Source organism: Molothrus aeneus, chromosome 7, assembly GCF_037042795.1.
Source record: "Molothrus aeneus isolate 106 chromosome 7, BPBGC_Maene_1.0, whole genome shotgun sequence".
Taxonomy (NCBI): Eukaryota; Metazoa; Chordata; class Aves; order Passeriformes; family Icteridae; genus Molothrus; species Molothrus aeneus.
Genome location: NC_089652.1, coordinates 8,860,721 through 8,885,891, shown reverse-complemented (window position 1 = coordinate 8,885,891; position 25,171 = coordinate 8,860,721). Strand labels below are relative to the sequence as shown.

The 25,171-nt window shown below is 41.2% G+C and overlaps 1 protein-coding gene across 4 annotated transcripts in view; it reads right to left on the bottom strand.

Moving 5' to 3' along the window:
* MYO1B (myosin IB) overlaps positions 1-25,171 on the bottom strand; it is a 108,528-nt gene that overhangs the window by 62,072 nt on the left and 21,285 nt on the right. For all 4 annotated transcript variants that reach the window (XM_066553132.1, XM_066553133.1, XM_066553134.1 and 1 more), the window contains exon 3: positions 17,859-17,974. In XM_066553132.1, coding sequence (XP_066409229.1) covers positions 17,859-17,974 — 116 coding nt within the window. The remainder of the gene's footprint in view (positions 1-17,858; positions 17,975-25,171) is intronic.

The following is a 25,171-nucleotide window of genomic DNA, read 5'->3' as shown; positions in this document are numbered from 1 at the left end:
TGAAGAGCAAGCTCTTTGTCATGACACCAGTGATGGGAAGCAGGAACAACACAATGCAGGCAGTGAGAGCCACTCAGGGCCTTGTCTAGAGGCTCCTAACTGCTGCAGTTTGAAAGCATAAAATATTAAACCTACATCTACTAAAATCAGTCATAAAAAAAAATCTTATTTATAAGTATAAATATAATATAAACATATATAATTATATATTATTTGTATATATTTTATATATAAATATATATTAATTATATAGAAATATATAAAAACACAAATACATAAAATAATATATAAATTATTTAAAATACAATTTCCATTATAATTATATATTATAATAATTATATAACTATTATATATGAAGATATAATTTAGATATACTATTTATATAAATAATTATATAAATATTACATGTAAATTATAAGTTATAGAAATATAAATAATTATATAAATGTTACCTATAAATTATATATTATATAAATATAAAATACTTATTGCTACCACTGTCCCTTAGCTTCAGGCTTCCCTTCCCAAAAAGTTTATGAAGAGCATGACAAGTTATCTCCAATTTATCATCAGGTGCATGTGCAAGGTGGTTTTTTGTACTTCCTCATCCCTCACCTGTATTAGACTCACCTCACATTTGCTTATTTGGGTTTTGGTTTTGTTTGCCAGTTTGGCTTTATGGTCACATCTTGTTACCAGCCCAGCCACCCTCTGCAAGAGACCCAGGCAACCAAGTGAGGGCATTCTGAAAGATTTGGAAAATGGGGAACTGAAACAGCTCACAGCTCCTCTGCTCCTGAGCACCAACACCCTCCCCTGCCTCTCCAGGGCCTGCCAGGGATGCTCAGGCCATCGTTTCCCCCCTCTTTGCGTCCCTCCCATCTTCTCTCCTGCAGCACATCTGCCTGCCCAGCTCCACAACCCACCCAGGGCTCCACCTCTCTTCCCTGCTTTTCCCAGCCTGTTTTGTCCAAGGCACTAAATGACAATTCTCCTCTCTGCACAGATGGCTGGACCATCCACTTAACAGCCGTGATCAAAGGTCATTGACTCCTTTTGATGCACATCCCATCCAACCCCGAGCAGGGCTGAAATCTGTGCTCAAACCTTAATGCTGCTGTGCTGACTGAAGCATTTGAACTCAGTAGTTCAGCTGGAGGTGAAAATGTGTTTACAAGAGAGTAGCAGGCTGTAATGTTTTTAGCATTACAACAAAGTCACATTGTGATGTGGCCAACATGCTGGAGAACTAGCAAGAAAAATATAAAATATTCTGCTGCTGCTGAGAGACCATGACACAATTTCTGGCACCCATTTTACTGTTTGGAATCCAAACTACAGTAGCAGCAACACTTTACCAGACTCTGTTACAGGACATATTTAGGAAATTAATAATATTTGCTGAATGTTGCTGCAGATATACTTGCAATTTGAAAAGTACAACAGCACTCAGAAAAGCTTACTCCAGCACAGATTACCCTCCTTTTTGAAAAAAAAAATAAAATTAAAAGCAACAGGATGAAGATGAAAGAAATAAACTTCCCTGAGCATTCATGGGCCACATGAGACAAACTTTAACAATAATGCTGCGATTTCCACAGGTTTGACTGAGGGAAACTTTCAGCAAGAAGATAAGACTCTGAGATGCTTTTTTAAATTTACAGACTGGACAACTCATTCTGTGCCTCTTGTCCTTCAAACAGTCTTGGCCATCAAATAGTTTTTCACTTTGGAAACTATTTTCTTGGCAGTAGTTTCACACTGGAAAATGAAATAAGCATCAAGCACAGAGGAAGTATTCTCTGTTGATAGACTGAGTTACGAGTTAATCAGCTTAGTACCCATTCATCTTTTCTAATACACTGAATTTAAGTTTCTCAACAGCCCCTGTCAATGCATTTTACTGCTTGATGTATCTATTAACTCTGCCTGCACTGCATAGTTAAAGACACCAAATCATGCTTTTTCTCCTTCCTCCACAGAAAAACTGAGAGCCTAATACTGCAATGAGGTTTCTGAAATAGGAGGAGAGAGGGGGATTTCATCCAGTTCTGGTTTAATCCAGTCTAGTAAGAGTTTTCCTGCCATTTTCTTGAATCTGCACAACCTACAAAGCCTAATAATACCCCACCAGAGTATCAAATATTATCTACTACAGACAAAAGAAAAAATAAGTCAACTCATTTCAAAAGAAGCTTTGCATAAGTAGTTATCAAAAGTGACCCAGTAGAAGTGTTTTAAAATCTATCACTGATGTTTCAACCATTGCTCCAACAATCCAATTGGAGGAGGAATAACCAAGAGTCTTTTTAAACAGCTAAGACTTGTCTTTCTGGCACTGCAAAAGAGCAATATCACATTTCTGTCAGTCTGAACAAAGAAAAAGACACATCTAATTCAGATGTCATGCTGACTTTCATGACACAACATTACACCTCACTGTCCTTCCTACCTATTATCAACATCCATAATAATCTTTACAGTAACAGAAAACCCAAACAAAAGCAAACTTTGAGTCTTTTAGTTCAAACTCTACTGATAAAAAACTAGAATTCCATGCTATTGCCTATTTGTTTAAAAAATAATTTCATTTAAAGTCATTTAAGTTTAATACATATTAATGGTTTAGAGATCACAAAGAATCCTAGCCTTTTCCTTTAAGCAACATGAAGAGACATGGCTCTGTGAAGCCACATTGGCAACCATGGATTTAAACCACATACCTCTCTTTGAGCCACCTCCCAATTACAGAGCCCAAGTGAAATTTCAGAATAGTTTAAAAAGCAGTTATAAACCATGTGTTTCCAATTAGCTGATGAGTGCGTCAGCACTGTCAGTTACTATACCTTATAATAAGCTCTCCTTTGATTTTTAGGTTTTCCTGGAGGAAGATGACATCCTCTTACCACAACAAACACAGAAATTTTTACTGGAGCTCTCTTTTAGCTGAGACTTAAGTTTAGAAGCAATTTAAAATCAAAAGGCTGCCCACACCTGGCTCAGTAAGAAGCCTCTGCTTCTTTCTAGCACAGCCTCTTCAGCCACAAGCTCCAGATGGCCAGATCAGTCACAAAGTCCTAACCTAAAAACTTAACAAAGGGAAACAGCTCAGCCCTCCAAGGGAGGCTTCCAAAGGGCTCGGGCAATTTTCAGCATCCCAACAGCATCTCTGTGTTAAACATCTCTGTGTCTCTGGGGTCAGGAAGAGACAGGAGCCAGGTTCCCACCAGCTCACCCTGAAACAAGCAGCCAGTGCAGCATTTGAACAGCCCAGATTGCACCCACAATTACAAAAGCCATAAAAATCTTGTTGTTATAAGTCAGAAATTCACTTCACAGGAGCAGCTTTTCTACCACGTTTTTCCTTCAAGCCAAACTCACCAGGATCAGTATTTGCCAGACACTGATACTTATTTGTGATATCATTTTCATGCTTCCTTTCATTTTCCTTAGCATTCTCAATCAGAAGTAACTCGTTAACACTATTTTAAATTCTCTCCAACTGCTCTTCTCGTGCACTAATAGAGTCAATTCACTTATTCACCAGCTGCTGCTTTGATTCAGAGACCCTGGGGTCTCCATTTCAGAACATCTATTGCTTAATCTTGGCTATTGGCTGACAACTTGTTTGCTACTTTCAAAGGAAATTAGGAAAATCTCTTTTATTGACTGTTCCAATTCCTTATGAAGCAGAGTCCTGGTACCAGGGCTCATTTCTGCCCAAACATGTCTAAACACACTGGCAGGATGCTAAAGGCCAGTGCTGATCAAAAACTATATACCATGCTATACTAGAAAGAATAGAGGTAATACATAAATTGTGCATGCACTTTTAATATAAATTCTACATAAAATGTAATTTAATGACTGCAAGTTTACTTAAAAGCATAATTTAATTTCCTTCCTTCTCTTTCTGAATGCATAGAAGTGCTCAAATAGCAGGTTAACAGCAAAGAAATTATTTCATTCTCTCATGACATGCAGTGGGAAAGCATCAGAACTGCATTTTGTTTCAGTATGAAAAGCCTAGCAACCTGAGCTAGGAAGAGTTGAAGCAGATTTTATCAAGTGCTTTGAGGCTTTACATTGTAAATCATCACTATTTGCTATATATATTCCCCCACCCATTGAAGCTCAGTGGAAAATTCACCATTCAGGAAAAACAACTGTAAGAGATTATTTATAGTATTAGCTCATGGTGCAGAATCATTTAATTGCCCTAAGGATAAAAAAGTGTACTCCCATTTTCCATAATTACAAACTGTCTCATGTTCAGAGCTTTGACACACTTGAAAAGAAAAGGTTGATTAGCCTGCCACTGGAGTGAATAAAGTAACAGCTGAATTGATGGAGCATCAGCTAGGATGGACCTTCACAGGCAAGCAGCTGCTCTTTCAAACACGCCAATCAGGGGAAAAAAATAAAACAAATTTAAACACCAGGATCAAGAGGTGTGCTAAGACAGATGGAAAGCCTTTGCTCCTAATCATATCCTCCATTTTTATTTTCCTGGTGAGCACAGAAACCTGTTTTATCAGCAACACTGTGTGGTAACACACTCAGCAGAAGGGTACATCCTGCACAGGCCTGCCCACTTTGTCATTCACATGAGCCACTGGGACATTATTAGATGCAGAATAAAGCCCAAAGCTGTCCCAGTCAGCCCACTGGATTTGTTAGAAGCAGCCATCATTTACAGAAGGGAAGGGACAGAGAAAAAGGGAGGGGGAACAGGACAAAGCCTCTCAATTTTCATGGGTAGGACATTTCAGTAGAGGCTAATATTAAGCCAGAGAGATTTATTTTCTGATAGACTGGGAATATAATATAACCTCTGATGCTCAGATACACACTGCAGGTTTAGCAGAAGACTTGTCTCAGACCAATAAGCTGAGGTCTGGACAAAAAGAAAAAAGCTCTTGCTGAAAATCTTGTCTTTGTCAGACTGAGGCAGATCTAAGGTGTGTTCAAAGAACCTCAACTCCAAAACCTCCCTACAGAGAGGTTCAGACAATGCTTCTTCCAAAATACTGTGCCTACACAGCCTCCTAGCTCACCAAAACCTGGTCCTTTTCCCTCTCACAGGATGGCACATATTTGCACTCCAAAGGAGGTTTTATCAGTTGTGATAATTTCCAGTTTTGATAATTTCCTTTTAAGTAAAAATATAAAAAAAATCTAAACCAACAGTGATCTTTCCCCAGCACTGTACAGAAAAGCCAAAACTGCAGCCATTGATTTTCCACCTATTTCAACAACCTCTAAGACATCTTGTTAGAGCTCACATTAACATGATGGAAAACAAGAAGTGCCTTTTACCAGGAGCCTGTGACCCAGCTGTTGCCTTATTTTCCTTCAACCAGTGCAAAACAGGATCTCTGCAGCTGAGGATGACCATGCCACTTGCCAATCCAGACTACAAAATAAAGTCTCCCTGTGAGTTTTAGCAAGCCTGACAAGCATGGCCACATCCCATCCCAGAGCTCAGTGCTGGCAGTGCAATACACCCAGCAGAGACTGAGGAGAGTGGCCTGGGCATGGCCCCAAGGCTGGGTCCTCCAAGGAATGCAGGGAGCAGCAGGCAGACCCCTGGTGCTGCAGATAACCAAGCCCACAGGCCCATCCCCAGTGCCCCTGACAGGTTTTCCATGGAGCACCAGGTTGAGCTGGGTGGTCCAGGGCCCACCAAGCTGAGCTGATGTGTGCCAGTGCCACAGTACCCACCATGAACACCTGCAGCTGCACACAGACAGGGCTCCTGGCTTGGCCTAAAGAAGGGAACTGAAACAGCAAACTCCTGTTTGGAGCAGGTTCATGCCATTGAAGTGAAGATACACATAAATTGAGGTGGGGCAGGGAAGCAAGTATCTCCTTGCTTTCCAGCTTGGCTTGCATTCCCTTTTGACTAGTCCCATTTCCTTGACATTACATCAGCCAGCTGGATGGCACACAACCATCACCTCCTCCCCCACAGGGACACTCTGTGGGCTCAGCCCAGCAGGAACCAGCAGGGCCCAGTCCCACAGCACCAACCAGATGAGTCTGTCACCCAAACACTCTCTGACCCCAAACGCCAGCTGTGTTACCCCAGGCAGACACAGCTCCTGCACGGTCAAACAGGAGGACACCGGCAGGCCTCCCACACACCTACCCCAAGTCGGTCTGCTGCCACCTGCACTGCAAAGATTTCAAGTTTCTTGAGGGAAAAGGAACTTCTGTTCACAAAATAAATAATTCTATTGGGCTATGATATCCTTGAAGGGAAGTACAGGAAGTGTTTTCTATTGTTTCATCAAAAATCAGATTTAATTAGATGTTTATTTGCTAGGATGAATCAGCAATTGCATGCTTGATTTAATGACTACCTAAACCAGCCAAGTCCTTACACTCTGTGTTCTTACTGCAAAACTGTAGGCTGAAGTTTCCTGGTAGCCAAATTCTGCATCAGAAGCTGCAGGTTTTTCCTTGAACTGCCATCCCAAATGCACTAGAGGAGCCTGCAGACCCTAGGGGAGAAGCAGCTTCACAGCACAGCAGAAATGCTGATGGCAAGAAGCTCCTCATTTTTCTCCACAGACCTTCTGAAGCTTCCCAGTCCCTGAGGCTGGGCTTGTAAAATTTGGGATTTATTCCACTTTTCTAGTTCAAATGGAGCAGCAAGGGGTCAGACAGCTGAACAGAAAGGGAAGACAGGAGCAAACTGATTTGCCATGCCTGGCTTCTGTCAGAGTTTAACCAGAGGGCACAAAATGATTTAAAATCCCAGTTCACTGTTTCATCTATGCAGAAGCAGATTTGAATTGCACCTCTGAGCTTTTGCATATGTGTGGAAATGAAGGGTTGCTGGGACAGGGAGGAAAAAGGGAACAGGAGAAAACAGTCATTCCCTTTCTGCATTGAAATATAGAGACACTCAATATTTTTACAGAAAAATGAATTCGTTTCTGTACCTAATACAGAATGTGTGTGAAACTCAGGGAAGCTCACTTGCCAAACACACATGTTCAGTTCAGCTTTGATCAAATTTCACATAAATGAAATCTTTTTCTGTAGAGCAAGAAATGCCTTGGTTATGCTGCTACACCATGAGAATAACATGCCCCAAAAAACTGGAGTTCATCTTGCCTTAGCTGACTACAAAGAATACATTTTCCATCAAAATGAAACAATGCAAACCAATTATTCCTCATGTTTAAAACAAAGCTAGTGGTTAAAAAGGGGTCCTTAAAATTATTCACAGCTATTTCAGAAATAACAAGCCCAGACCACAGGTTAAGTTGGATACTTAGAAAACAAAACTCCATAATCCTATTAGAGGAACAATGATCATCACAACTTTAGTCCTATACAGACAGGAATATACAATGAATTGTTTTGGCCTTTCTTTTTAATTTATAAATAGGATGTATCTTTGGGACTTAGAGTGTGTGCTATTCCCAGACAGTGGCAGAGCACTGATTTGCTCTGTTCAAAAACTCCAGTGACTTCTTTATCTCACAAATGAAACCACAACAGGGCTGTGCTGGTTGTGGGGTTTTCCTGGGGCACTGAAGGGCAGAGTGCTGCTCTTATGATTTCACATGAAAAAGTGTTCAGCAAATAGTGTTCCATGTCTCTGCCTCAAAAATACATCTCAAAAAAATCTCCTGCTTAGCAAATAGAAAATCCTGCTTTTTTTCCCTGCAGCCCTAGGAAGCAGCCTCAAGTCAGAAGGCAGAAATATGTAATTTTCTCCTGATGCAGTGACAGCAGAGATATAGCAAGTCAAGTTTTGGAACCATGCAGGGTTTATTGATACCATGTGCTCATGCAGGTCTTCTCTCACTGCAAATAATTTTACTGCAGAACTATCAGTGCTTTCCAAACAAATTTGTTCTACTTTGCTAACTCAAGAGAGAAAAATAAATTTATTCCTTGATTCTAAAGTAAAGAAACGTGTTCCAGTACTCGGGGACAGAAAAAACAGCAAAGTGAGGTGCACAGCTTCACGTACTCACTGCACAGAAAGGGACATGCTTTATAAGGTCTCACCTCACAAAGAAATAATCCAGCACAATTGAACTCCAGCGTGCAGCACATACCTGAGAGCTACAACATCTCAAAAGATTCATTTTGTGTGACTTCATAGCTCTGTCTGGTGAGACAGGTAAATAGATGTCAGCCATGTATTAGTGCAACACACTCCAGTGGACTGCAACAGTTTGCCAGCAGAAAACATGCCAAGCATTCCACCAAATTCATCTCATGGTACTGGAAATACAATCAGAGAATCATAGGACTGGATTGGAAGGGATCTTAAAGCTCATCTTGTTCCAACCTCTCTGCTATGGGCAGGGCGCCTTTGCTAGACCAGGTTGCTCCAAACCCCATCCAGCCTGGTCCTGAACATTTCCAGGGATGGGGCAGCCACAGCTTCTCTGGGCAACAGTTCCAGTCTCTCACCATCCTCTCAGTAAAGAATTTCTCCCTGCTATCCAACCCAAACCTACTCTCAGCCTGAAGCCAGTCACCTCACGCTCTTGTCCAAAGTCCCTCTGTCCCCCTTGGTCGTGGGCTCCCTTGAGAAGGGCTGTAATTCTGTCACCCCAAAGCCTTCTCTTCTCCAGGCTGAACAATCCCAAATCTCTCAGCCTTTCCTCACTGCAGAGGTGCTCCATCCCTCTGATCACCTGGAGTCCTTCCATCAGGTCCCTGTCCCTCCTGTGCTGGGAGCCCAGAGCTGGATGCAGAGGGGCAGTAGGAGTATTCTCACATCCTCAGACCTGTTTGTAAGCTAAACTAAGCTGCCAATCACCAGATTTGAAATCCAGGCTCTGTAACAAAGGCTAGAATGCAGCTGCCCACAAGTTTATCAGACACAACAGTGACAGAACTGCAAATAAAAGGAATTCACTTATCTGGAAAACATCTGAAAGGCAATGTCAACACTATGTAATTACATAGTTATGCTGCTACTCTGCTCAGAGGTGTTACTGAATCCTTTTTGATTTTGTAAGTAACTCTTAAGTTCTCTTAACAATCCAAGTAGTTTGTTAAGAAGTCTTACACAACTTAATTTCTGCCTCCCAGCTCTCTTTTCCAAATAAAATCCCTGCCATGAACCCCTGGGCAAAGTAGACACTGGACCTTATCTGAGCTTCTGAGAGCTTGTTAGCTCAGGTACAACATTGAGCTAACATGTCTATCTAGTCTATTAAATGCCATTTGCTCAAGTTTGTGAATGAGATTTGTGGACATATGTCCAAAATCATATTTCTATGAATGGTCAAAGCAAGAAATAAAAAGCCTCCTTCAGACTGCTCAAACATGAGTCTCCAATTCAGCCCATGTGGGCTTATTTCCAGTAACAATTTACTGCATCTATGTCCTTGGTTGGAATGCTGATGCTCAAGGAGGACGTCAACTGCACATATTTGTTCTCATCCTCTCTACATCCTCACTAAAAATCATCTTGGAGTAATTAAGACCACTTGCAGCTTGAACTCCACAAGGTTTAGCTACTAAAAATCATTTCTGCATTATGTAAAATGGAAATTCTATGGAAGAAAAATGCAGATTTAAACTAATTTACTGAAATGACCACAATTAAACTGTCTTTGTAGTTCAGACCTTTGTTTGTAAACCCGAGTCCCAGCTCTCTTATCTATTCAAAACATAAGTACAAGATTATTCAGTGTGCTAGACTGTAAATATTAAGACTGTATTTCCTGATTCCTAACATGAAAAAGTTTACCCTTAATAACCCAAACTACATTAACCACGCTGTACCCAGAGCTGAATAAAACAGAGTTTTTTGCATAATGGTGCTGATGAAAAGAGATTGAATGGGAAATGATCTGCTGTTAACAGTGGCACAATATCTGCAATTTTACTAGTGTTTCTTTAAGGCTTTAAACATCAACCTTGCTGATGCTGTACCGAAAATCACAACAAAGGCTCCTAGCAGAGCAGATGGGCATTTTCTAGTGGGCTCTAAATTGCTTAAAGGAAAGAAAAAAAAGAAGAAAAAGAGACAACCATTAAACACAATGAGACACTTCCAATGAAAGAACAACAGCTGTTCTTACTTGCAATCTGAAATCCCAGATCTTAAAGAGAGTACCAGGCTGCCAGTGCAGGAAAGGCATAATGAAAATTCTGGTCTATGTATACACAGTGCATTAAATGGGATTTGTCTCCTTTCTGACAGGGCCTATACCTGTCCTCACTTTTCAGACTGCATTTAAGAAAGGAAACACAGTAGTTTGTCCTTTTTAAGTATAACTCATTATTTTCAGTGTGCAAAAAGTCCCAAAATTCTAATGAAAGGAAAAATGAAGCTATTGAACATTCTACTTCAGGTGACAATGTGAATTAGTTTTAAAAAAATCTCAGTATTTTATGTCCTAAAAATATCAATGGCATAATATAATTTCTAGACAGAAAAATCCAGTTCCAGGAAAATGAGAGAAATGGGATCTGGCAAAAAAGTTACCATTAGTTTAGTCTGCTGAAGCATTTACACACATCCCCAACATATATTCAGGAACTTTTTTTTTTCTGCTTTTTTTCTTAATTATCTTTGGTCTAATAATCTAGCTGAGTTCCAAACTTTTCTGTGCTTACAAATAAGCATAGACTATTACAGATACACTCACATGCAAGGGAAAAAAAAAAAAAAGGAAGAGGGAGATTGTCACAGATAACCAAAAACATTTGACTTTCCATCCCCAACATGACTGAAGTCAAATGTGAAGTATGCTGTGTACAGGGGTACGAGTAAATATTTGAAAACAGTTCTGAAAACAAAGTTATTTTGTTGAGGATCTAAGCCAGCAGTTAATTCATGAGGGATGCTCTGAGATTATTTTCCTTTGTACACCATGACAACAACTACAGAGTTACAGAAGCATCTGGAACAGATCTCAAGTTAAAGTGTTTCCCTTAGAAACTCACAATATTTTAAAAGGTACCCAAATTCTTGCATTCCTCTTCCTCAAGGAGCCCCCTGGGCACGTGAGGGCTGGCTAGGAGAGCTCTCCAAAGGAGACACTGATGGATGAGCAGGCTTTCCTGGAGCCAGGTGGGTCCTGCCCAGAGAGGGGGCCTCTGGCAGGGGCACCTCAGGAGCTGTGACTGACAGCACTGCCAGCTGCTATGGCTGGGGACACTCAAAGGGTTTGTGAGCAAGCAGAACTGGTGCTTCTGAATGCTTTTGTCATGGCAGAATACACTGCTGCAGCTTCTGAGAGACCCAGAGATGAGGGAGGGTGGGACCAGAGGCAGCCAGCACTCTCCATCTTCTGGGGTATTTTGGGAGGCAGTTTTGCCTTGATGCTTTTTATAACCCCTGAGGTCTCTATATATACTCCTTCCTAGGCCAGGAAGTGTTTAAATGCCACAAGAGCACAGAAATCCAGCCTGGCTCCACACAGGCTGTGTGCAAGCAGCCCTGTCAGCCCCAGCCCACCTGCACAAAGCTCTGCTGCTACATGGCATTGTCTGTTCCCATCCTGGACATCCCATGTCCTGGACACCAACAGCAGAATGACAGCACCAGGGCCATGCAAAAAAGAATTTAAAGGGCCTTTTCATTTCTTAATTTAGACTGAGCTACTTAGAGGGGCAACAGAAAGGCTCATTCCATCAAACTTTGGAATCCAGTCTAAATGTCACTCCAGAATATTCTGAAAATTGAAATAGAGCACAACATTCATATACACACTGCTTTTTTCAGGCTGTTTATACTCCTTGGGTGTTGGGTGCATTTCTGGAGCTTCCTTACAACCACATATCCTGCTATAAATCAGTTCCTGTATTACTCTGCATTATTAGAAAATTTCATGCAATCTAAAACCAGCAGCAAACAAGCAAATACTGTTCTTGTCAATAAGACTATATGCAACTCTGGAGCACTGGGGCGAGATGGCTGCAATATGTGCTATCCAAACCCACTAAAACAGCCCTGCTCAAATTTCAGAAAAAGCTAAATTAGTTGTTGTATGTGGAAGAAACCCTGCTTTATACCCTGAGCCTTCAAACTGGCAAAATGCCTTTTCAGAGGTCATTCACTTCAGTATGGCCACATCACAACTGCCTTCCTCAAAACTCTTGTTTCCTCAGAAGGACTTCTGAGGTCTCTAGCCAAGTGTAAATGTAGGAAACTGTGCATGCCATGATTGGTGTGAGAGAACATTGCAATAGAACAGGCTCTTCTCAGGCATGAAGTCCTTCTGGCTCTTGAAGCAAGTGTGATGTTTCATCACCCCCCTTTCACCTCTGGGCTTGAGGGACTTACATTCATGGGCTCACCACATCCAGCTCTGCCTCCCTACAGAGGCTAAGAAAAAAGTCTCACCCGTACCAAGAAAAGACTTCAAGGTTCTCTGTAGGGCTCCACCCCCCTCTTCTTCTTTCAATTCACTCCAAGCATGGGTTTAACAATTAGGTACTCAGAGTCCTCTCTAAGTGCTATTTATGATTTCCACCAGTCACAGATGTTCCCTCCCTGCCTAGTGGTCAATTATGCCAACTAAACTCTGAAGTGAGCAGCTTCCCTCAGCCATAAATCTCTTGTGAAAGCAGAACTCTGCTGATGAGCAAGTCCAAAGACCGAGTCTCTGGAGAAGTCAGGAATTATTAGGAATAAGAACAAAATCTGTAAAATGGGATACTGCAAGGTGAAGAAAACCACAGTGGGTGGTTAAAAAAGAGAAAAAAAATTAAAAGAAAGAAAATGAAGATTAGGAAAGTACAAACTGAAACGGAAATGTTAAAATAAACATACTGGGGCAATGAAGGACACTTAACTATGTCACAGCCTCCCATCCCACCCCCAACTTCTTCAACAAAGACAGCTACTATGCATCTTACCACTCTACTACCTATGGGTAAAAGCTTACTTTTACATACAGGTAAAAACTATCCTTCACAGCTGGAGCTTTATCACACCCTCCAGACAAAAATGTTTGCTTTACATCACAGAGGAAAAAGAGTTACTGAAACCTTGGTGTTCCTGAAGACATCTGATCCTTTAACACCAGCAGAAAAAGAGCCACAAGCAAAAATCTAACTTCTATATTCAGCATTTACATCAGCTCAAAAGCTGAAAAGCAAATTGTATCCATTATCAGAGTAACTGCAGATATCCACAGGATAATGATTAATCCCAATAATTATCTACATGACAATAACTGAAATGTGAAACATAGAAAAGATCCTCATTATTGCATTTAACAGGTATCACATTGGTATATTTGTGCTTGTATCCCATTTAAAGGCAAGCAGGTTTTCTAGAGTTGCCTGCATAAATTTAAGTCTAAATTTGAAACCTTTACATGCAAAACTATTCAGAAAATTTCAGAAACGTTGATTTAAAATAATCAATAATAATACTTCAAATTGCCTATGTGGAATTCAGTAAGTGTGTGATAAAAGCCACCTCCAGATTTCTCATGTCACCCTAAATACTTCAGTGCATAGCCTAAAAAACATGTAGAGTGACTGAACTCTTATTTGAATGTAGCTGGCCATTAACAATACAGCTGCCACTTTTACTTCATCCCCCAACTTAAAATAATCTGTATTTTTTTCAGAGCAAGCAGGTAGGGCATCTCAGACCATAAAGGGGAGCCAAAAGCCACCTGTCACCTTCCCTTCCAGGGACAGAGAGCTGCTAGGAGCCAGGAGACAAGGCTAAAACAGAAAATTCAAGAAAGCACCTACTCTCCAACCCCCTTATTGCCAATCTGTTACTGGTAGGGAAGTGATACAGGATGATGGTTACAAATATGTGGGATGATGATCTATTTGGTTTCCCATTGCATTGACTTCAACGATGCCAGCAGCTGCCTTTGTCACCAGGGAAAAATCAGTGTAAAATAGCAAGATAGACAGCTTGGTTTGCTCTCATGACTAGCTCAGCCACAAGGTAAGCAAAGCAGCAATTACATCAACTGAAAGAGTAATTACATCAACTGAGAGAGCAGAACAGAAGTGTAAGAACTGCACAAATCAAGCAGCAAACTGTTTGAACACTGAAATGTCATACTCTGCCCTGCCAAGTCAGAGACAAGTTTGATCCTGCCTTGCAGATAAAGACAAAGCCAGCAAGATTAACAACATTAAAACAAAAACAACAAGCCAGCAATTAAAAAGTTTGATCAACTTCCTATTACACCTATGCAAATAGCCACAGACCATGAAAACAAGCATTCAAGGAGACCTAGAAAAATAACACTTCTATTACATGGTGCCACAACAACAGTAGCACAGTAGTGCACTCAGGGAGTAATGAACTATTAAAATAAAAACCTGTCTTGGATCAAATTTTATCAGCTATAACGCTATCCAAAATCACCTGACCAGAAACTTTCTCTCAGCAACTCAGTTTGGCTGCCCATTCAAAGTGTGACTGTGACCCTACTCTAGTTTCCAGAGATCATTAAAAAAAAAAAAAACAACAGAAAAACAAACCTGTCCAAGCCCTGCAATTAAGTGTTAACTGGCGTCACTGAAAGCATCAGTCACTCTCACAGACGCTCTTGAGGAAACACAGAACAGAGGACGAGGTGTTCCCTCCCTCCTCTCTCAGATTAGGGCTGAGAAAACACCTGAACAGATTTTTCACCCCCTACAATGTGTTCCTTCCAGTGACCATACACAGCAGGAAATCTGCAGGTATTTCCTTCCTGTCATTATAAATTTCTGTCTCTTTTTCCTTCGGTTCCCCTGTGCTGGCCAAGCCTGCTCTTTACCTGGGACAACTGATATTCTCAAGCACAGCCTCCTCACCTATCACACTGAGGCACATACAAGCAGCTCCAGCCCAGACAGAAGCTCACAGAAAATTCTTGGAAAATCAATAAAACATGATTTTGGTTCTCCAGGAGCTTCCATACAGAGCTGTCCCTGTGGGAACAACCCATGGCAGACTGTTCTAGAGATGCTGACACTTAAATCCTGGTCTTCCCAAACCTGAATGTTCTCTCCAAAACTGCAGATGTTGGAGAATTTGAGCTGTTATACCAACAGGAGATGGAAGAGTTTTGGTGCCATACTGACCTAGTATCTATAACAATCTCTAACCAAACCACTGCTAGAAATTTTGCTTTAATTAATTGCTTGCATTTTTCTAGCTAGCACTAGTACCAAAGTTACATTATTTATACAAAAAGAGATGTTGAAATAAGGAACACAGTATATCTAATTCTATTTCTAGACAAACTTTTTAGGTTGGATAGATTAGTTTCCTTCTACACAATCAAGAGTTTTACTTTGCTCAGGATCACACAACAGAAGCCAAAAGTCTTTCCCAGTGGGTCTTCCCCACAATCAATTCTTGTGAAGAGTCCATGGCTCAACAGAGATTTACACATCAAAGAAAACCAAGTATGCACATTTCCACAAATCAATGGGGGTTTTTTACCCCCGTGGCAGAACAAACACCACAAATTGCAATTTGTCTCGCAGCATCTCCTTATTAAAGTTCCTGAGCAGTAAAAAAGAGCCACCTTGAAGATTGCAAGGTCTCTGAGGAAGTGCAGCAGCCTCCCTAGACACGCCTGAACCCTGCTTTTAGCAGCGGCCTAGTGCTGCCAGAGCAGCCAACCCTAGAATTAGCTGCAAGCTCCAAGGGTGGGATGATGCCAGCTCCGTCCCTAAGTCTGTCAGTCCTCAGTCTGTCCTGAGCAGCAGGGTAGGCAGGCATAGTGAATAGCCCAGGCCTGGCTCCAAGCCCCCCTGACAGCTCCACTCAGGATCTATCAACCAGCAGCCAAGGACCAGCTCTGTGTTTGCAGGCTGGACAACTGGACTGGCACAAATCCTTAGGTACAGCACCAAAGGAACTCCACACTAAAGGGGATGAGAAGTTGTTTAGGTTTGCCAGAGATGCCATAAGGCAGCCTACATAGCACTTATTTTATACACCTACAATACTGCCCAAATATCTCTTGAAGATGGTGAGAATTCTACCAATTTTAGCAGAGCCAAAAGAGACTCTTCTTGATTCTGCAACTCCCATAAGCATCTAGAGACAGGTGGGAAGGGAAGCAAGGTCACCATAAAGTAAGATCATTTTATATTTCTACAGTTTACAAATGATGTAATAGAAACAAAGATTATTTCCTAATCCTTTATTTTAAGATATTTTGTCCACTTCTGACACTTAGGTGTCAGAAGACAAAACTCTCACAGAAGCAATATAAAATAAAGAAAATTTGTGAAGAGATCATATCTGTCCAAAACAAATTAGGCCTACTTTTCTTGATTGGGGACTCTATCCAAATTGCAAGGAAAATCTATTACTATCAAGCAATTGAGATCTCATGACAAAAATTAAAAGTCAATATTTTCTCACTTCAGTCTCTTGCTCTTAAAGTAGATTTCTAGTGTTTGGGTTCCAGAAGTCATTGCTGTGAGGTGGGAACCTGACCATAAAATTATTGTCATTAGTGATGAATGATGTTTATGAAATACTTTTCTACCAAGTTCAGACTCTCATAATACACACAAGAATGACTCTTGACCATTTCTGTTGTGAAAAACCATCTCTCAAGGGACAGAAAAACGTGGAGATCAATGTATTAGTATGTACTTGATTCAAGGTGTAACCAAGTACATACTGACTTTCAGAATGTCGGACAAACTTTAACTCACAAGTTTTATTTTTAAAATACTCCATCATTTGACAGCAAATTTTATGCAGCTGAACAAAATTAGCAGAGCAGAAAGTTCTTTTAGCAAGGAACTGTGTCAATTTAGCAAGCAATTGGGCTTGCTAAACAAAACAGTGAAGAAAGAAAACCTGAATTTAGCCAGAGTTCAGAACCAAGAAGTCCAAGAACAACCAGAAATTTATTTGATCTGATTATTGGGCTGTTTGCATTTCAGACTATGCTTCTGGGAGAGTGACAGATGAAGTGTTAAGGCAAAAAATTAATCAGTTAACTAAATATCTTGCAGAACACTTTGTACACATAATTTTCATTTAACCTCAAAGTTAACACTGAAACAAGAGGTATAAATGTATGGCCCTGTTTAGACACTTATCTGACCACTGATTGACCCAGTCAGTCTCCTGAATTTGTGGCTGAAGGGTCAGGTGCAACCCCACAGCCAGCTGGAAACCCTTCTCCTTCCCAGTGTCACTGAGGGGAGGAACAGCTGGCTCCAGCCCCACCTCTAAAACTGGCAAGGTAAAATTATTACAGCAACATGCAGACCTTGAGGACCACGTACCTTACTCTCAGACACACCACCCACACCTGCAAACAGCACCTTTGTCCTATTATTCATCCTATTTTAGCCCTAAAGTTTGCATTATGCATTTAGGATGCTCTGGCTGTCCTTTATGAATGGGCTCATTTCCAGCCAGCACAGAGAAGACCAAGCTTTAATTTTCCTACAGTGACCATTCAGACATATCCAACACGTTTCTGCATTCATCGTGAGAGGGCTGGTTTTTTTCTGCATTGCACGAAGATAATTTAAGAGTTTCAGATATCAAAAGTAACACTATATGATTCAAACATATTTAACACCTCGAGGCTCCCAAGAGGCACCTGGACTTTGAAAGAAACAGATTTCCTTGAAAACAGACTGCTTACTTCACCGTGCTGTAATACTGGCTACTGCTAACAGTTAGGGAGGAATGTTCTGAAATGCACATACCAGGCCCTAAGTGCATGAAAGAAGAAGAGTAACTCATTTTAACTTCACTTTAAAATACAGCTGAGTGAATAAAAATTCATTTTGGGGGAGTGGTGGTGTGATTTTCATTTTGGTTGCCTTAATCAACAGATCTTTTGAGGAGAGAGACAGCTGGTACCATCTGTTCCCAGACAGAATGAAAACTAAAATTTCTTTGCTGTACTTACATGTGAGGACTGAGTTCATAAAAGTTTCGGTTTCTGTATTCTTCCACTTTCTCTGGAGTATAAATGGGTAGAGATCTGTAGGGGTTTATTGATATCACCACACTGCCAATGTATGTCTGTTGAAGGAAAAGAGAAAATTATTGTGGGATTTTCTTTTTGACATAATTTTGCTGCTTATATATTATTTACCCATTTAATAATTTTGTGGAAACAAACAAACAAAAAAAAAAGGCCTAATTGTAGCAATGAATAAATATGTTCATAACTTTCAAAACACCTTTTAGATACTCTCTCTATTGGGTCCCAAGTAGCTATTTCTGCATAACTGAAAGCCTCTTATGAACATTTTCTAAAAGAAAGCCCAATCATACTATATTTCTGTGACTAATTCAGCTGGGGGAGGGAAAGGCAGAAGGACACAGATGTTCACAAAGAACTGACTCCATCTGCATGGCAAATGTCACACAAGCTTTGCTGCAGCCCTTGGCCTCTCACACCAAACCCCAAAAGGCAAGGCTGGCACTGGACTGTGCCCCTCTTCCCAAGGAGGAACTTTATGTCACCTTGTCAAAGCCCCAGGCACAGAAGAAGCCTGAAGGGGAACAGCCTTGGGCAGGTTTCTGCCATGGTTCCTCAGCAGATGTGAAGTGCAATTAGTATTTTCAGATTCTAAATGTACTCACACCATCACCCTTGGGAAGCAAAGGGAAAAATGTGTTGTTTCACCCTGTTAGACCCCATGCACTGCTGGGCTCAAGGAAGACCAATTCTGTACACAATAAACTTGAATCCTTAAGCCTACTGTCAGATATCCCACAGCTTTCTGCGCCTCCCTCAGCTCCAAGGGCTGCAAACAAATACACTGAGCGGCAAGAAATGCCAAAACCCCATTCCATCCTGCCTGCAGATACTGACCAAAGAGTAATAAAAACCCCAAGTGTTTGGTATCTCTTTGCACAACTGTGAAACAAATAAATAACACCTGATGAAACATGTTTTTTCCAGTAACCAGTGCTCCCTAGGAGGTGTATATGCTCTACAGAAAGCCATAGGTTCCCATTACTTGGATTACATTTGCAGTAACTACAGAAGAAAAAAAACAACAATAGTTTTTTTTTTTTTTAAATGTGCTATGATTCCAAAGGGCTTCTGTGCTGATATCTCAGCATCTGACAAACACTATTTGGATTTTTCCCCACAACACTTCTTAGAGAAAATACTGTAATTTGCACTTTGAAATGGGAGGAGAGGCATGAGGAGCCCAAGCTACTGACCAAGCATGTTCAGTAGAGCACCAAATTATGGCCAAGGCTGAAATTACAAATGAGAAATATTAATTGCTGCAACCCTTCCAGATCCAACTTCCATGCCTAAAGCAATTTCCTGCTAAATGCTACTAAATCTGGTCCTAAGCAGAAAGCGAGGAGAGGAATATTTCCAATTTTCCATTGCACACGTATGCCCAAGCAAGCTGTGAACTCACATGGCATCTTCTGTCCCAAACTGAGTGGAATAAACCAGACTGCAGTGATAAAACAAGTGGCATGAGGCCTCCAGAGACTCTTAAAGCTCATCCTTGTAGTGTTTCCTATTCCTGGGATGGATCAGAAGCAGCCAAAAAATTAGGAGTTCTGCTCCTTTCAAGTACACACCACAGTGTGTGCTTATGTAAATGTTCTTCAAATAAAGAAAAAATGGTTCTAGTTTTGTGGTCATCCTCCCCCTATGGAGGAAATAATTTTCCAGCTATGTCTAATCTCTTTGGCTGAACAAGATGGAAATGCTAAAATTGCCTTTCTACAGTGTTTACTTTGCTCTCTCTCAATACAAGCGGCCTTGGCAATTTGGAAGTCTACAGATTCCTGGCAAGACTAACAGATGCCCAAGACTAAGAAGCTTTCTAGTCTTCCCAAGTGCACAGATAGCCCAATTAGGACTCTTTTCTGATAAAACAATAATAAATTGTTTCCTCCTAAATCTTAGGAATTTGTGAACTCAGCCTGTTGTGAAACCAGTGCTGTAAAGTATCAGCAGAAGAGAGATGAAGGCCAAATCTTAAACATTATATTCTGAAACATGAATTCTTTGGAACACAAAGACTTGTCCCTATTCTGCTATCATAATAGCATACAATTTAATTGCTAAGTTCCTTGAAGTACCCTGGGACTTCAAGATAAAGAAAGATTACTGAAAGTGAAAACCTTGATTTTTAATTTTGAACACAGGCATTTAAATGAGATTTATTTAGAACCATGTCTTCATAGCTAAGTGCTGCTTAGACAATGTATTTTGGGAATTCAAGTCAGCTCTTTGCTGCCAGATACAAACAAATATGGGCCATTTCCTAAAATACTAATATTTCAAAAGGTCAAATGACTGTATTGAAACAAAGACATACTCCAATCCATTTTAAACACCAAGCCAAAGTGTGCCAAGAAGTCATTGGGTTTGTTGCAAAGCTGCTTACAAGAACTAATACATTTCCTCTTCTGAAAATGCCAATCTCTCAAAGCTGATGCCTAATAGCTACTTGCTACTGGTGGTCTGTGAGACTGCACATAACAGGGATAAGCAGATCCGGAAAATAGCTTTCCCACATAACATCTGTCTTCCCACCAGAGCTCTATTATAAACAAACAAAATAAATGGCTTAAATCCTCGAGCGAGCGACAAGCACAGGAACATTCCAGTGCTGAAGGCAGAACGCCCAAGAGTAGTGGGAGACCATACCACAGCACCCCAGGGACAAAAGAGATTATTGAATTTCTCTGCTTAAGGACAAAAACGAAAGAAGAGTTGGCCTCATGATGATGGATGCACAGAATACAGGCAGGAGATTTGATTTCTTTCTTGGTTTGACATGGTCTCCTCATGCAAGTTTGGATGAGATCTGCTGTCTCCTGAATTTTTGCTAACTAGACTCCTAATAACACTCCTTCCTCCCAACTTCTACTTTAATGCAACTCACAGAGGTGAATTCTGTGAGTTTTTGCTCAGAACACAAAGCAAAAGGACCCTCACTCATCATTTCTCAGTGCATCTCTCACGTGGTGTGACAACACTGCTTCAGAACAGAGCATTCAAATTTCTGTCAGCTTAAATAACAACACACTCTGCATTCTCCACCAAAACAACACATACAACTCATTCCTGTTCAGATAAGGGGTTAACACCTCAAGCAGGAAGAAAATTCCAAATTCCAATTCAACTAGAAAAGCTGTTCATGTTTGTTACACATCACTTCTAAGTACTGGTCCAGATGCAATGACCAAGACTCTTTGATGTCCCATTTTCTTCCCCTAGGACTGGAGGCCAATGTAACCACTTGGGACAAGATATTAATGCTACTTCCAGTTTGCAAGGACCATGCAAGGCCTTCTGAGCCTCTCTCACCCAAGCAGACTGGCTTAAGAAAAAGCCTCAAATAGCAGGATCAGGCTCTTGCTGCTTGTGAGAAATGTACAGGCAGCAGCCTCTTCCCAGTCAAAGGTTAGGGAAAGTTGTTGCTATAAACTGGACATTTCCAGCTAAGAGGCTGCAGACACCTTTCAGTGAGCCCAGTGAAAGGTCCCCAAACAACCTCTGCTGCCAGGGTGCACAGTGAAATCTGGTACACAGCATAGAGGCAGTGCAGGCCAACCCAAGAAGGGCATCCTTTAGAAGAGCACTAGTACAACTAACAGGAGAATATATTTCACACCCTGGGACACAGTATATTAATAAAGCTGTTTTTCCTCCTGTCAAAGTTAGACTTGCAGTGCCCCAAAGACCAGAAGAGAGGAGACTGGATCTGCAGAAGCCAGGGAACACTACTGACACCAGTTGAGGCAGAAGCACAGAAGTTGTCCAGCTGGGGCTGTCATAAAAGCCTACTCTGTAGCCTTAAAAGCTTTTCTGGATCTGTGGCAATCTCTGCAAAGCAACCTTCTGCAGAGGTTAAAATCATTCAACATCTACACGGATTTGTGGCAAGCCTTTTGGAATTGTAGCCTACATCCCTTTTGTCAGCTCTGCTAAAAACAAACCCACTGCTTCTTACCTCTTGTAGCCTGTAATAGCCCAGAGAAATTGCTGCTGCACACAAGTCAGTCCTGCTGTAAAAATGCCCCAAGTACAAATGTACCTGGCAAGTGCACTAATTCCCAGGGGGCAACAAGGTTTCTCTCTATTTATTTAATGTGTCAAACTTTGGAGCACAGAAATAGAAAACAAAGAAATTTTAGTAAAATAAGATTGCTAGTTTGGATTCTTCCATTTATGCAGGCCAATTTTAATACTCCAGATACACATAATGCACATTGCTTTAGTAATGGCTATGCTCAAATAATCATTTGGTTCCTAGATCTTTGAAGAGTTTCAGATCATGCCACCAAAACGTTTCATTGAAATGGGAGACAAAGTAGATCAAAGAAAAGTGTGACTAGGTTTTATTGGAATTAATCCCAAACCAAGGCTTCCCAGCACTGTTTTCATTGTGGTGGAGGAGAGCTGTGTTTTGGTTTTTGGGTGGTTTTTTTAATGTGACACGTGAAAATTATCTTGCTAATATAATACTCATTTTCCTTTGTATTTGCCTGACCTACTGCAGTTCTGGATCTTGCCGACTCATAAGCATGTGTGCCACTGCATGTTCAGAACAGCTGAGGCCAAGGAGATGGCAGAGGAAGCCTGTACTTACATGTTCTAAGTGTTTTGAGCTGTCTCAATCTCAAACAGAGCCAGGCAAATTTAAAACTGCAACTTTACTCTATATTGAAGTTTCCTATTTTAATAAGCATTACCAGCTAGATCAGTACTGTATTAAAATATCAGCTATTATTTGAACAATCATGTTGTGAGCTCAAATTTGTTTTACAGTGTGGCTGGCCATAACAAAATAGCTAAATGCACCGTGCGTCTGGTCCATCGTGTTTTTTTCAGGTTGGAAGCACAAAGCTGCAAGAGACAATGTTTTAAAAGAGTAAGGAAGACAGCAACGTGAAGACCAAAAGCAAAACCACCTGAGCCCATTGCTGTTTCTGGGGCTTTGATTTACTCATTCCTGTGTATGGCAATGGAGGTGTTTGTATTGCTTGGTGGAGAGGGATGGGCCGGGTACTTGAAAAAGACAAACAAACAAACAAACAGAGGTGGATTTCATCCTGTAACACTCCAGGGTTTGCAGGCACTGTTCCACAGCAGCACATACAAAATAAACTCCACCTGTGATCCAAGCTGAGCAGCTGCACTTCAGGTTGAGGCAATGCTGAACCAACACTCCTTGTGCTTCAGTGAGAGCAGGGAAATATATCACTGGACTGCTGAACAAACACAGACTATTCTCCATGATGATGAAAACCCTCTTGCTCAAGCCCACCTTCTCGGAAACAGCATTTTAGTCCCAGAGATACAGTGGACAAAGTCTGTATGTTGTAATAGGAAAAACCCCCAATCCTGGTAAACTACTCTCTGTGCTTAATGCAGTTATTAACCAGGACAGGCAGCCATGTAAAACCTGCATGGGACAGTAAAGGCTGTAAAAATACCTACCTAGAAGAGCAGTGGATGAGGTCCTGAAGGGATAAGAAGGGAAAAACAATCAAGGAAAATAAGAAAGTGAGGAGACAAAATAACAGTCCTGTACAAAGTACATTAATGGCTGATATAATGACTCAAGAAAGAAAGCTCAAGGAGGTCACACAAAGGCAGAAGCCCACATTTGCATCCCAGAGCAAACAACAACAACACAGGCAACCTAAGTCAAAGAGGATAACCACACTACTAAAATGTCCTTCAATATGGGCTTGATCCTGCAAGCCACTGTGCAAGCAGCAGCAGCCTGGACAAGCTGTGGGCAGCCAGCAGTGGCCAGGATCAAGCCCTTAACTGCACTGCAAGCTGTTTGAGATCCAAGCCCTGGAGTAAGAGCAGCTCATTTGCCAGAAGACACCCACACTGCAAGTCGGAGCGAGTACGCCATGTGCATGCACGAGCGCAGATGATCAGGTTTCACTTCTGAGCTTCTTGAGGGCACAGAAATCTCTGCCCTGCTCAGTGAACATTGCTGCTAACCTCAATATCATCATGAACAGACTCCAGTGCTGTTATTAATGAAGCAGGCTAATCATCTCTGCTCGTCTCCTCTCTGGCTACACTGGGATGATTTATACAAACAAAAAGAGTCCATACACAGGATATAAATACAGGCAAAACCTGAAAATAGGCAATGAAGAAGTCAACTCAAAAGTGACATGAGGAATTTTCAAGACACTGTTTAAGCACCCTCAAACATCAGTGCTTGCTCACTTTTCAAAAGGGAAAAACTTGTTTTCACAAGCAAACAGTAGCTGGAGATTGGATATGTCTGTGCCAAGAAACCACTGGTGAAAACATTAGTGAGAGCATTCATTCCAAAATATTCCATTATTTCTGTATGAATGAAAGGTGGGGGGAGAGAAGGGGAACTTTTTGCCCTTTTGCAGCCAAGGCTATCCTATGCTCTTCAGGGTGAAAGCCGTGTTTTTACAGCCCTTGGACATTTTTGCTTCTATTTTTTCATTTGTCAGTCTTTAATTAATCTTCCTTCAGTGTTTTGCTATCATATAATGTGCACTGAAACCATCACAAAATGACCCAGATGTCATCATCACCTTAGTGAAGAAATACACAGTATTTTGAGGCAAAGCTAACACTGTAACCGGAGGCATTTCCTACACTTTCCCCTCTCTTTTTCAAAGTATCACATCAGAGGCAAAAAAGAAGGAGTGTGTAGGGGAGGAGAAGACCCCTACACACAGCCCACCAAATACATTCAGTTTTCTCTGATCCTTATTACTGTTTTCTTACTCCTTCATGCAAATACTGCATGGAGCCCCACAAGCAGTGCCTCAAACACGAGGCTCTGAATCCTGGGAGCTGTACAAAAAGGAAAGGAAACAAAGCACTGCCTTGAGATAAATAACTCTCCTCCCACAAAGCACTTCAAGGTAAAAAGCAGCCAACCTGCTGTGAAAATCTTTACTCCTGACTCTGGGCAAGTTATAAAGTTTGTTTTGCTGGAGCAGGCTGGTGTGAAGGGCCAGAGGACCCACAGGATTTTTATCTAGATAACAAAGCAAAGGAAGATTTGCAGGGAGGCAGAATACTTCTTAGGCCACAAGCTATCACAGAAAAGATGTGCCTTGGGCACATAAGCCTTTCTTCACATCTGAAGAAGCAGCAGGCTTCAAGGTCCTAGCCTGTGGCAGCTGCAACAATATTATTACTACAACTCAGTAGCTTCCCTCAAAGGGCAAAACTGTTGAGGCACTGATGGGAAAATTGCTCAAATTGAC